Source organism: Pagrus major, chromosome 1 (genome assembly GCF_040436345.1).
Source record: "Pagrus major chromosome 1, Pma_NU_1.0".
Lineage (NCBI taxonomy): Eukaryota > Metazoa > Chordata > Actinopteri > Spariformes > Sparidae > Pagrus > Pagrus major.
The window spans coordinates 19,210,422-19,223,329 of record NC_133215.1 but is presented as its reverse complement, the minus strand read 5'-3'; the positions used below and the strand labels follow the sequence as shown (position 1 = coordinate 19,223,329).

Genomic DNA, 12,908 nt, shown 5'->3' with positions numbered 1-12,908 from the left:
TCAAAGCCTCAGTGCTAATCGTCCTTGTGACAAATTGATAGAGAAGTCAAACCTGGCCAAGACTTCTCTTTCGACAGGTAGACCATCATGTTAGGTATGTTTACATGCACACTACTAAGAAATCTGGATAATCTATCCATAGGTTTTTAGAACATTGAATGTGGTAGCTGGGTAATTACAAAAATAAAGATGTAAACAACTTATTCAAGTTTCTGATCATCTGCTGACTGTTCAGGTGTGTCAGCGCTCAAGGTTTTTATAGGGTGCTGCTGTCTGTATTCAACAATTTAGTGGTTCATGTGATTGGCTGGTACTTGTTGCCTTGACGCCTTGCCTTTGTGATTGGTTGCTAGCTTTGAGCGCAACCAGAGATGTTATAAGAGAGGAGACAAACAACAGAAAGCATTTTGAATGGAAAAGTCTGTGACGCCAGAGATGGCGCTTGTAAGACACATATCCCACCCATTCCCCACAAAAGCCAATCATCATTTATCACAGCTGAACCAGGAAACATATAAACATGTCAGCCAATTGAGTTGTTTTGATGGTGAGATTCACAACAGTTTGAACCGACTGGATGGAAGAGAAGGATATCACGCAAATACACAGGATTGGGGTGCAAATAGTATCTGCTAAATAAAAATATATGAAAAAAATTTAGTGATGGTACACATGCTGCAAAAAGCAAAGTCTGGCGCTGGTTAAATGGGTGATAAACTGATTATTGCTTGTAACTGTCTTCCATTAGGATGGCTGTTAGCATGGAACAGACAATGTGTCAAAAAAGCCAGACACAAGGTGAATGATGTCAGTCAATCCAGAAAAAAATGAAGAATATAATAATTTATTTTCAACACAGGGAGATAAATAACCACAAGTCTTTATGTACCATGTCAACATCATACCCCAAATATGGTAAAAACTGGGTCTGAAATGATTAGTCGCAGAATATATTATTATGCACAAATCCATCCTCCAGCCTTGGATTTCAAGATGTCTTCACCTAGTATGATACCAAACTGAATATCTTTGGGTTTGTAGTGTTGTTTGGGAAAAGGCGACGGACCCTTTAAATTATTTTCTGCCATTTTATAAGAAGATCCATCAAGAAAATTATCAACAGCTGCATCAATAATGACAATAATCAATAGTTGCAGCTGTAATTAAAACCAGGATATGACTTATAACCTGAATACTAATGTCCATGTAAACTTACTGAGAAACACATCGTGCTAGCCACGATCAGGGATCACACACACCAATGGTCACACACACACACACACACACACACACACACACACACACACACACATACACACAGAGTGTATAAACACAATCACACAAGCAGCGGAGAAATTATCTGATTTGCCATATGTGGTCTGTCTATCCATGCCAAGTAATACTGGGATGGACAAAAACAGCTGGCCTCGAATCAAACCTTCTATCCAACACACACTTGTACACACACAGAGCCAGATAAACACACACACAAACACACACACGATCAGATACACATGCAGGAGGGATGTGACATCAGTACTGGAGCGGTTTGTAAGAGAAAATCAGGTCATTCCAAGTGTGTGCACGTGTATATAAACGCACAAACAGCGTGTGCATTCAAAACATACGTACTGTATTATTTCTCTTTATGCATCTGTTAGCAGGTGTGTGTGTGTGTGTGTGTGTGTGTGTGTCTCTGAGAATATATGTAGATGGGTCTGAGTGTGAAGGGACTCACAGTCAGCATCAGCGAGGAAGAGGAAGCTGAGGAGGAGCAGGCCCGGATTGGCAGAGTGCATCATGGGATATGTCGACACATGCATGCTGTATCCACCGTGAGCTCACTGCCTCACTGTACGACAGGACGATAGAAACAGGCCCTCACAACCTGGAGAGGTAAAGAGAAAAAACAGTCATTAGATTTGTTCTAAAGTCGAAATAATGAGACTTTCAGATGCACGCAGCACGCAGTGCACACACACACACACACACACACACACACACACACACACACACACACACACACACACACACACACACACACCTACACGCACACACACAGACTTGAAGTGTGTGAGTTCCCTCTAGGCCTCACACTCCAGTTATGCAGCTGCCTCTCCTCTTCTCGCTTCATTAGGACCATACACTCATCGCCCGGAGGTGTGTTTTGGCGTGTGTGTGTCTGTGTGTGCGTGCGTGAGTTCACAAAGTAGCTGATGAATCCCAACTTATGGAAAACATTTGGCATTAAATCATCAGTCGACATTGAAAGTTCATCTCCCGAGTAAGAAACGGCCTTGATTTTTTCTGCTTTAGATTTTTACCTGCTATACAAGCTACAAAGCAGCACTTCTCTACCGGATTTCGGTCCAAATGTGACATGGTTTGGGCTTTTACTTTTTCTGTGTTACCTGTTTATTTTGAAGGTTTCTTGTTAAGCCCTTCACTTCCGTTCTTTGTCATTTATGTACATTTTCTCATCAGCTTTTGTGTATTTAGTCCATGTGTTCCCTCACTTGTTTTTGCTCCTTGTGTCTCACATGCGCTTGCTGCTTGTGATCCTCATGTTAACCCCGTTTTCGCTTAGTTTAGTATTTTGCTTTTGGATTCTTTCTTTTAGTTGCCTGCTTTTGTATTACCTCACGTCTACGTTTTTCGGATTCAGCTTTGTTATTAAAGCTTTTTGTTACTTCTGCCTGCCTGCTTGGACTCTTCCATTTGGCTCCTTTTTGCTTAACATTACAAAATGTTCGTAAAAAACGCCATTGATTTCAGAATGATGAAAAGAAACGAATGGCTTCAAGACAGAGGGGTGGGAGAACTAAGTGAGTGATTGATGGATGATGGGGAGATTAGTGGGAGTGGGAGGAGGCTGACTGGTGTTATCGGCTGGCTATGTTGCAAACAGTGTTGGGTCAACATACAGCTCGATGTCACTATCGTTTCATCCTTAAATCTCTTCCTTTTTCCTTCACACATCTGTGATTTTTTGTACTCTGTGTCTCAAAAATATGCTTAATATTTATTCTCTTTGACTCTCCTTCCCCTTCCTCCTCATTCATCTTGTCTATTACTACTACTCTCTCCTCAGCATCTTTCTTTAACCTCTGTCTGTTTGTCTGTCTCTGTCCCATCTGCAGTGCCTGGTGTGAGTGCCTGGCATCAGAAGAGACAGACGTCAGTCTGTGTGTCAGAAATCTCACAGCTCAAATCACATGACACAATGAGACATGGCAGATCACTGCTGCTGTTCAGAAACTGACAGTGTTGAGTGAAAGACACTGAGAGTGAGCGGACACAAAATAGAGACGCTCAGATGCACAATGTGGGTTTTTGAATTAATGAATGCGTAGGCCTGCACTGTATGTGCATGCATATGGGCTAGCTCATGCATACGTTGATGCATCCGTCTGTGCATGCAAGTGTATATCACCAATACTGTAAGCGTGTGTGTGCTCCTCTGTCGTGCCTACGTGCATGTGTTTGTGGGCTTTCCAAAACTGGACAGAGTCATCATCAGCAGCAGCAGCAGTCTTAATCCCCTCCACTCCTGAACAAGCCATCTGATTAAAAAAATACAAGGGGGGTAGGGGCAGAAGAACGCTGGAACCCAGAGCTCCCTGCAGCCAAGGCAGCAAACAACTAAACCCACATAGGATTTTCCACTTGGTTTGGTCTGAAACAATTGCTTTGGGATAACCTAGATCTCCCCCTGCACAAATTAAGTCCTCCGCGCTGTGATTTACACTATACAGTAGAAATGAGAGCTCAGCTATACAGTGTGTAAAGGCATAATGTTCAGCTACCTTGCGTATCCAGCCACAGCAAAGGGAAATTACAGCTTAGTTTTTAGTTTATTCTTATTTAGTTTTGGACATTAGGTCTCAGGTCTATTTAAGTTGTAGTTTTCAAGTAGCCATTACCATCTTTTATTATGGATTTTGAGTTTAGCTTGACTTAGTTTTTTGTTGTTTTTGCTGAAAGTGTTAATTCTACTTTAGTTCAATTCCATTTCTTAAAGGAGACCTATTATGCTTTTCATTTTTTCCCCTTCCCTTCAGTGTTTTATTTAAGTTGTTGTGCATGTAAAAGATCTTGAAAATTAAAAAATGTCGAAAGTCCACACCAATAGAAGCTCCTCTCTCCCACAGAAAACACTGCTCCTGAAACGCCTCGTCAGTGGCCCCTTCCTTTAATTCTGTGACTTTGTGATATCACACTATGTCACCTTGTCACACATTCGCATAATTTATCCCTTGTGGCTAGTTTGGCACGTGAGAATTGATTTAGCACAGGTGCTTTTTTTTGTGAGCAGTGCTGGGTCAGGCGTGTGTGAGCTGACCAATCAGACTGGATATTGAGGAGGTAGGGGCCTTAAAGAGACAGGAGCTTTCAGACAGAGTGCTGTAGCACTGGATAGTATGAGAAAACTGATGTATTTTTTGAGCATTAAAGCATGTAAATCTATTCTAGTAGTAACCCAAAATAAAATTATGAACCTGAAAATGAGCATATGCCTCCTTTAACGGAAGGTTCTTAAATTTCATACTCCCCTACTGTTTAATTCACTGCCACATAAATCTAAAATGCAAACTTATGTGCATATTTGTCTAATTATGCTGCAATTTTGCTGCAAAAGGAATACAGATATTAAACAGTAGATCACTGATTAAAAAAAGGGCAAATCCATCTTTTTTCTGTGTGTGTGTGTGTGTGTGTGTGTGTGTGTGGCCACTAATCATTCTGGCTGATTCAATGTCACTGGAAAAGCCTGCATTATTTAGTATCTCACTTCACAGCATGTCACGTTAATTAAAGAGCTAAGATAACGGTGGGAGTGAGCGAGAGAGAGAGAGACAGAGAGAGAGAGAGAGAGAGAGAGACAGATGAAAAAAAGAAAGAGAGAGAAAGATGAGGTGGAGGTGGAGGTGTGCAGAGGGAAAGTGGAGTGGTAAACAGAGCTAGGAAACAGAGAAGAAAAGAGACACAGGATGGAAAGAAGACAAAAAGAGGACAACCTGAGCTACACACACACAGCCAGGTAGTCGCCAGATCGTAATCTGGGTGGCGGTTGTCGCTAGTATTACCCAGGGCCTAACAAAAAGCCTCCCTTTGGTGCCTGAGCTTCTGCCGCTGCTGTGGATCACAGTCGGCTCTGAGCCATTCACTTACATTAGTCCCTATCACTCAATTATACACTGACTGTCTGGCCGGGCCTGCAGCCATCACTCACACTTATCTCTGGGATAACTTCTGACAGAACAAAGACTGACTCGGAGAGTGACAGACTGGCTTATGTTTTTTTTCACTGGACAGACAGAAGGACACACTGAGGAGAGGGAGGAGGATGCAGAGGAAGAGACAAGCACAGAGGAGGAGAGACAGACAAACACATTTTGGTAACTGATGATAAGGTAACACTTTACCCTTTAATCCCCCATATTTATCATCTATGAGCAGGATATAACATTTTAAAAGACAAATGAAGGAAATATTATGACATTTTAAAGTGTTTAATAATGTACAGATATGTATAGTAATTCTATGAAGATATAGGAGGAGAAGAAGAAGAAGAAGAAGAAGAAGAAGAAGAAGAAGAAGCAAGACCTATACACATACATTAATGTATGGAGAGATGTCAGAGGGAGGAGGCTGCCACATGGTCAGGTGCCCTGAGCAGTTAGGGGTTCATTACCCTGCTCAAGGACACCTCTGCCGTGCTCAGGAGGTGAACTGGCACCTCTCCAGCTACCAGTCCTCACTCCATACTGACTGGTCCACGCTGGACTCGAACCAGTTCCCAAGCCAAGTCCCCACGGACTGAGCTACTGCTGCCAAAACTGATTAAAAATACCTTAAGCTTACTTACAGCTACATTATACTGTGTTATATACTATATAGTAATAGTATAGTATACTGTATAGTAATATATATAGGAAATGCTAATAAGGATAAAAATAAAAATAAAATATTATAAAATAATAATAATAACACTTATTATATTTATTATATTTTAATATGAAACTGGCTTCAGTCAAAACACCCATAATGCTTAAAACTGTTGGTTACATCAGCATCAGGGGACAAAAAGGCAGTATTAATCATAAGTTGTTATTGCATTAACTGGCTGCTTATTGGATTAACAGCTTGTATTTATTTCTGTCCCATTTAGAGGGCCAACTTATTTCATTATCTGGTAGCTTTGACATTATCACTACGAGGAAAAAAAAACAACTTATCAAGAGATGGAGCTGAAAACTTGCGAGACAAGGAAAAAAAAAAGGAAAAGAAAATTAGAGAGAGTGAGATCCAAATACAGAAGAAAAGAAAAAGGAAATGTGGGAGGATGATGATGATGAGCGAGAGAGAAGAGGGTAGACTACAAAGCGAAGGCGTAGTACAGCTGGAAGGGACGTTGAGAAAGATAGAGACAAAGACAAGAGACAGATCCTAAAAAGCATAGCTTAAGGCAAACCATGTGCCATGGAAAAATAACACTGAGTATCCTAATTTGATTTGGTATTCCCAAAGCTGAGCCACCAAATGCAATTAGACATACTAATTAACTTATTCTATTTGCCCTGTTCAAACAGTGGCAGGCTGACAGAAATGTCAATGGAGAGACAATTTGTATTTGTTGCATCATAGCGCTGCATGAAAAAACAAGTCAAACAGATTGAAATAAACATAGTTGGTCTCCTCCTCTGCTCCATTTAGGATAGTGGTTGCAAGTCATGAAGGTTTACTTCAAACATCTGTTTACTAAACAACAACAGGCAGGTCACTGGACACTTTAATGGTCTCAGGGAGCTGTCACCTAACATGTATGGTGTGGTTGAAACAAACTCTGGTGCATTTGCTGGTTTGGTTCAACGGGCTGGTGTGATTGCTGTCAATCACAAGTGACTGTGAAAGCAAAGCACAGGATTTTATGACATAACAGATATGTGATGCTAGCACCGATTCAAAAGAAAACCTTCTTATAAACCCATCTTCTGCCCCTAAAGGATGTGATCTTGTAAGTGATCTGTAAGCTGTGTAAACAAGGTCATTTGGTAACCATGGTAACGTGGATTTTTCCCTGAACTGGGGAAAGTGAAAAGGAGTTAATACAGAGGTGATTTCTCCTTGTGTACTTCTTACTCCTAACCTTCAAGAGGGCTCCTAACACACATAAACATATGGAGCTGTCATGTGCTGCAAAAGTTGAATTTGGTCACCAAAATTTCCCCCATGTGGCTAAATGTAGGAATGTAGTCAAAAGTCAGCGTGAAAGAGCTGATGATATTTAAAAAGATGTTATGTTCATATTGTTTTAATATGAACATACGACAATATTGTGTGAGTAATCCAATGCTTCTTAAATCATTTACATTTCTTTCCGGTCTCACTTTGTCATAGTAGTCTGTGACAATGTGGCTTAATGCTGGTTGTCACTCACCATTAAATGGAAAAGTCTACCCCGAAGCTAGTCACTTCGCTGCCGTATGCACTAGGCGAGCATGAGTAGATGCCATCCTTGGGTCTGGTATTCAGATCTTATAATACATCCATGGTGTGCACACAAACTGAACCAGAACTAAAAGGCAAAAATATCTAATTTCTTTTTCATTTTCTTTACTTTTCTTTAGTTGGGTGCATCCAAGTTTTTACAATCACATCCCATTTTCTTGACTGCTGGCTGCTGTCTGTTTCCTATGTGTCTATCTTGTAAGGCAGCACTAAAACTGATTGTTGTTTCACAAACATGACTAACTTGTACCTTAAATTCCCCTGCCTTTTCCCTTGTCTCAATTCAAAAGGTTTCGACTACAACACTTTGTTTAGCTATTTGAGCTACTAAAGAAGCTGCTGCCATGTCACTCACAGAGGACTCTGCAAACACTCATTGCAGATAGATAACAAGCAAGTATGGAAATAGAGTTTTGCAAAAATGCCAACAAAATATAACAGTCTCTCTCATGGCACAACAAACAAAACAAAGCTGGAAATGGCTTGAAGGGAGAGTGTTTGTTTGATGTATATGACTACTGAGCATGTGTGTACACATACACTCGTGCACACACTGATTACCAGCGATCTGTCATCTCCCCCGCCGCACACACACAGACTCAAACAGACTCCAGAAGTAACCCCTGAGCATGTTTTCGAGAGAAACGTTGATCTTTAAAGGCACGCAGCTCAGTGTCAGTGTCTTCGGGAACAGCAGCTGATGATATCAAGCTGTGACAGAGATTTTAATTGCCTCTGCATATGGGTGACTCACCTACGTTTTATCACCCGAGAGCAGCCCCTGTATGTATGTACTGTACTCTACACATGTGTGTGTGTAGGAGAACACAAGACAGGGGACGCAGAGTGAATGTGAGTCAGACGCTCGTATTGTGTGGGTAGAGAGATTCACATAAATTACATACTGTACAGTATCAGCTGTATTTTGAAAGATTCAACTATGTACACACTGAAGAGGATGGATGGAGTTTTCCCTGTCTGTAGACCTGTCGAGATAATTACACTGACAGCTTATTGATATTGATATCGAACCAAAAGTAGTAAAAACTGGATTGGAAGTATATTGCCCGTTAAGGAATGAATGACCACACCCTGGCGCCAAATGTTTAATACTTATTTAAGAGCAATTTTTGTAAAACAGAGCCTGAGAGTCAATTTTATTAACTGTTGGTTTTATTTTATTTGTTTTATTTATTAGGGATTGTTTTTGATGGCACTAATATATCATCATTATATTGGTGTCATAAAATGGTCTTAAAATGACACATGACATAAAAAAAAGAAAGATTTGTATTGCATTTATTTCTGGGGGAATATATTGCCCAATAAAAGCAGATGTCATGTAGATTCTCAGGTTTGCACCTGGTATAATCATGGAGCAATGATAATGCCAAAAATCTGAATTTTAAATTAGTATCCTATGCATTGAAAAGACTTGTTTCCACTCTAAATGTAGCAAAGTTCTGAGGTGTAAAAGGTAAGCATCTTGACTTGAAACTTACTTATGTGACTTGGACTTGCCCTAAAAGACTTAAAATAGATGTGATCAATGCTACACTATTTCCTGTTTTGGCTCAGCTCTAGGTTTCTCCCAAAGCATCATGGATAAATGCAAAGTCGCAGTTTATATGAAAGAAATCCACAGGAGAATGGCCAGCTACATCATTTTGGATAAGACTCTAGAGATCTCTTTACTTCCCTTATATAGCTGTGAGACAAATGACCAGATAGTTGTTTTCAACGGGAGATGGAGCCCCAAAAACTCTGAGTAGTCATTTGAGTCGGGCTTTCAGGACACTGGCAGAAACAAGAAATCAATAAGACAAACTGAGAGGAGAGGAAGGGAAAAATGTGATTGATTGAGATGAGGATTTAGGCTGTCTGGCTGTTCTCAACTTATCACTTCCTCTGGTTCCCCAAACACTCTGTCCTCCCTCCCTCCCTCCCTTCCTTTCTACCTTCATTTATTCCTATTTCTCTCACTTTCCACCTCGCTGTCTATCTCCAAAGGCCCAAACAAACTATTATTTCTCTTTTGTACTTTCTCCCTCTTTGGCTGGTTTCATGGATATCTCGTTTCTCTCTAAAATGAGGAGGACTGAGACGTCAATCAAATATCCTATTTTTGGTCTTATTACACTCCCTAGTATCCAAAATTGGAATTCCAGATTTTTTTTTTTTTTTTGCACAATACAGCCAAGGTCTTCTCAGTCCAGCTTCCATTTCCATCCAGAATAAAAGTTTTATTTTGATTACAAAGTTCATTTTGCAGGCACTGATGTTTGAAAAAAAGCTTTTCAGTCACTCCTCCCAAAAATAAGCCATGTCCTTTTTTCAGAGGCTCCTTGCACGAAAGCGGCCTGGTCCCAACGCATGAAAGATGAAAATCTACATTGTTACGACATCGTTGAATAATGGGCAGACCTTGACAACGGCGAGATTTCTGCGCCTGCCTAGATGGATGATGTTGAGAGGACATTTATATATCAGAGTAAACATTGTTATTGTTGATGTAACAGATGAGGACAACCCAAAGACAACGCGTTTGCATCAATTTATTTCAGCAGCAGTAAAGCTGATGAATACTCTGTTTCCTTTCTTGGCCTCAGCCTCAGACACGAGCGAAAATAATACATCCCACCAGCTTCACAGACTGCCTGTGGACTGTTGCCTCGAGGCAGGCAATTTGATCGCATCAATAGCCGTCAGAGCCTGAGAGCCACAGCGCCTACGCTCTCTGATTGTCAGTCACAGAAAAAAAAAGCACAAATCCCTCCCACTGCTACTTTCCACCTGTCACCATTCATTTCACCTCTCTGAGCATTCAAAACACCTGGACCTGTTTAACGTCTCTATTAGCGGGCAGGAATTCATCAGCATTTTGCCAGTGGGTGGTTCCACTTTTACCATTCTGATGATAAAGCGTCCCAAATAACGGAGCTGAAGTGCGGGCTGAAAACAGTAAAAAGTGTGCACTAAGCAGAGTGCTGAATGTGGCCAATCGAAGGGTTAAGCCAGCTGTGACTAACAGGCCCACGCTGGGCCTCTATTGGACCATCTCTGGCAGCCATCCATGATATTGAGAGAGTGAGAGGGAGAGAGAGGGGTAGACAGAGAGGAGCGGAGTGAAGTTGAGTGGATTAGCAAGAGGTGGGGGGATGACAACATGTAATTACCTATTTACCCGGCCTTTAGTGGAAACCTCATCGAAGGCTAATTGAGCGGTGCATTAGTGAGAGGGTCGTAAAGATAGCAGCAGGACTGCAGAGAGGCCGGGATGGAGGGAGGAAGCGAGAGGGAGATGAGAGATGAGCACCAGCTGTGGGGCAAGAAGGTTAAGAGAGAGGGATATGGAGACCGAATGGTACAGTAGGAAAGAAGGGGTGAGAGGAAGAAAGAGAAAGTGAAGTCATGTGGTCAAACGGCGGTGGTTCTAGGTGTAACCGGAGCTCTGATGGGAGCTATTTTAAGTCGCAAAGAAGCAAATCTCTAACATGAGTGTCACATCGATGAAATTCTGTTGAAACTTTAACAGCCATCAGCAGTAAAATGTATTTATGAATCAAAATAAGAAGTACATTGAAGAGGTTAAAGAATTAGTTGACAAGTGGATAAGTACTCGAGATAAACTATTTTGACAATCAATCAATTGTTTAGGTCAATTTTCAAGCAGAAACGTGGCAGATTTTGTGGTTCCAGCTTCTCAAAGGGAAGGAATTTGCAGCTCCATTCATCATTTCAGTCATTTTTCAAGCAAAAATGTCAAACATTTGCTGATTCCTGCTCCCTAAATGGGAAGATGTGTTGCTCTGCTCTTTTATAAATGAAGAGTCTTTGGGTTTTGGTGTCTTGGTTGGACAAAAGAAGCAATTTAAAGACATCTTTGACATTCTATAGACTAAACAATTGATTTATGGTTAAAATAATCTGTACATGAATCAAAAATGAAAATAATCATTAGTTACAGCCCTTATTGTAGAGCTGAAATGTTCAATGAATTGTTAAGTCATTTTTTAAGCAGTAATGACAGCTTTGCAGGTTCCAGCTTCTTAAAAGGAGAGAATGTACTGCTTTGCTTTGGACAATAATATTGCAAACTGAAGATGTCTCCTTCGGCTCCAGGAAATCATGATGGACGTCTTTTACATTTCTTCTGATGTTTTATGCAACGAAATATCAATTTATAATGAATCATTAATTGCAGCATTAGTATTTCACGAGGAATTCCCCCTTTTGTAGTGCTAAGTTATTGACATTTTCAGGAGTATTTAAATGTTATAAGTGGTCCAGTTGACTGTACTTTATGACTGACTGTTGGGCAATTTATATTGAAGTACATCATATTTCATGAGCTTGTTTTATGCTTTGCAAGTAAAACCTGAGTCTGCAAAGTAACGACAGGGATAAAGGCTTCAATACAGTAAAATACCAGCGCATAAAAACTGCACTAAATCCACTTTTTTCACACTTCTGATGTCATCGTGCATGTGTGAGCGTGTGGACGAGTATTTGTGTTTCTCATTGTAGCCATGATATGTCCTGCCTCCTGCAGCATACACTGTACAGTAGGGAGCCTTTAGTGCTGGGGGGGGGAAGTGGCACATCGGAGGCAGTCATCTCTGTAATGTGTTTTAGTACATGGATGGATGAAGGAAAGGATAGATCTATGGATGAATGGGGCTGCAGTATGGTCACGGTGTGACGGCTGTGCCCCTGTGACATGCTACACATACTACTGTAGGCTAAGGCGGCTGTAGTGGACACGCATCAGCACGAACATGTGTGCTGACACTGGCACACACACAAACACGCACATCTACTGAGCTAGCTGGCTGGGTGACCTCCACATGCAGGTGGAATGCAGCAGTAATAATTTACAGGTCGTGAGTGGCTCTAACGTCAAATAAAATATGGATTTCCTTCGGACCAGAAGCAGGCTAACCCTTCAATAATGAGACCTTTTATCTACTCGGTGCTCCAGCTATAACCCATCTCCCACTTCCTCCTCTATCATACATTATCTACACTAAGTGTTCAATAGGTGGTTCTTTATTGTGTAATAGGCTGTCCAACCCTTTACCTCCCACTCTTTACCCAGTTAAGAGCATAGTTATCTGTGGGCTTATGCATTCATTCACAGAAACACGCATCCAACGCCCCACACATCTGAGTGAACCTCCTGTTTTTTTTTTTTTTTTTCCTGAGGCAGTGGAGAGGGAGGGGGCGTCACAGGAACCACGCAGCAGTTCATGAACCCTGCTTCATGCATTCACTGAATTCCACGGTGCACCACAAGTTAAGAGATGGCCTTCCCATTGTGAAAGAAAAAAAAAGATACTTTTCTCTCCAGCGAGCATTGAAGTGACTTATGCCAGATAAAGAGAAGCTCGATGTGA

The 12,908-nt window shown here is 41.1% G+C and overlaps 1 protein-coding gene across 1 annotated transcript in view; it reads right to left on the bottom strand.

Annotated features, from left to right (window-relative positions):
• The window catches only part of ptprdb (protein tyrosine phosphatase receptor type Db), a 72,476-nt gene extending 70,653 nt beyond the window's left edge, over positions 1 to 1,823 (bottom strand). Inside the window, exon 1 of the mRNA XM_073467613.1 lies at positions 1,739 to 1,823. Within this exon, the coding sequence (XP_073323714.1) occupies positions 1,739 to 1,823 (85 nt within the window). The remainder of the gene's footprint in view (positions 1 to 1,738) is intronic.
• Positions 1,824 to 12,908: the final 11,085 nt, after the last annotated feature.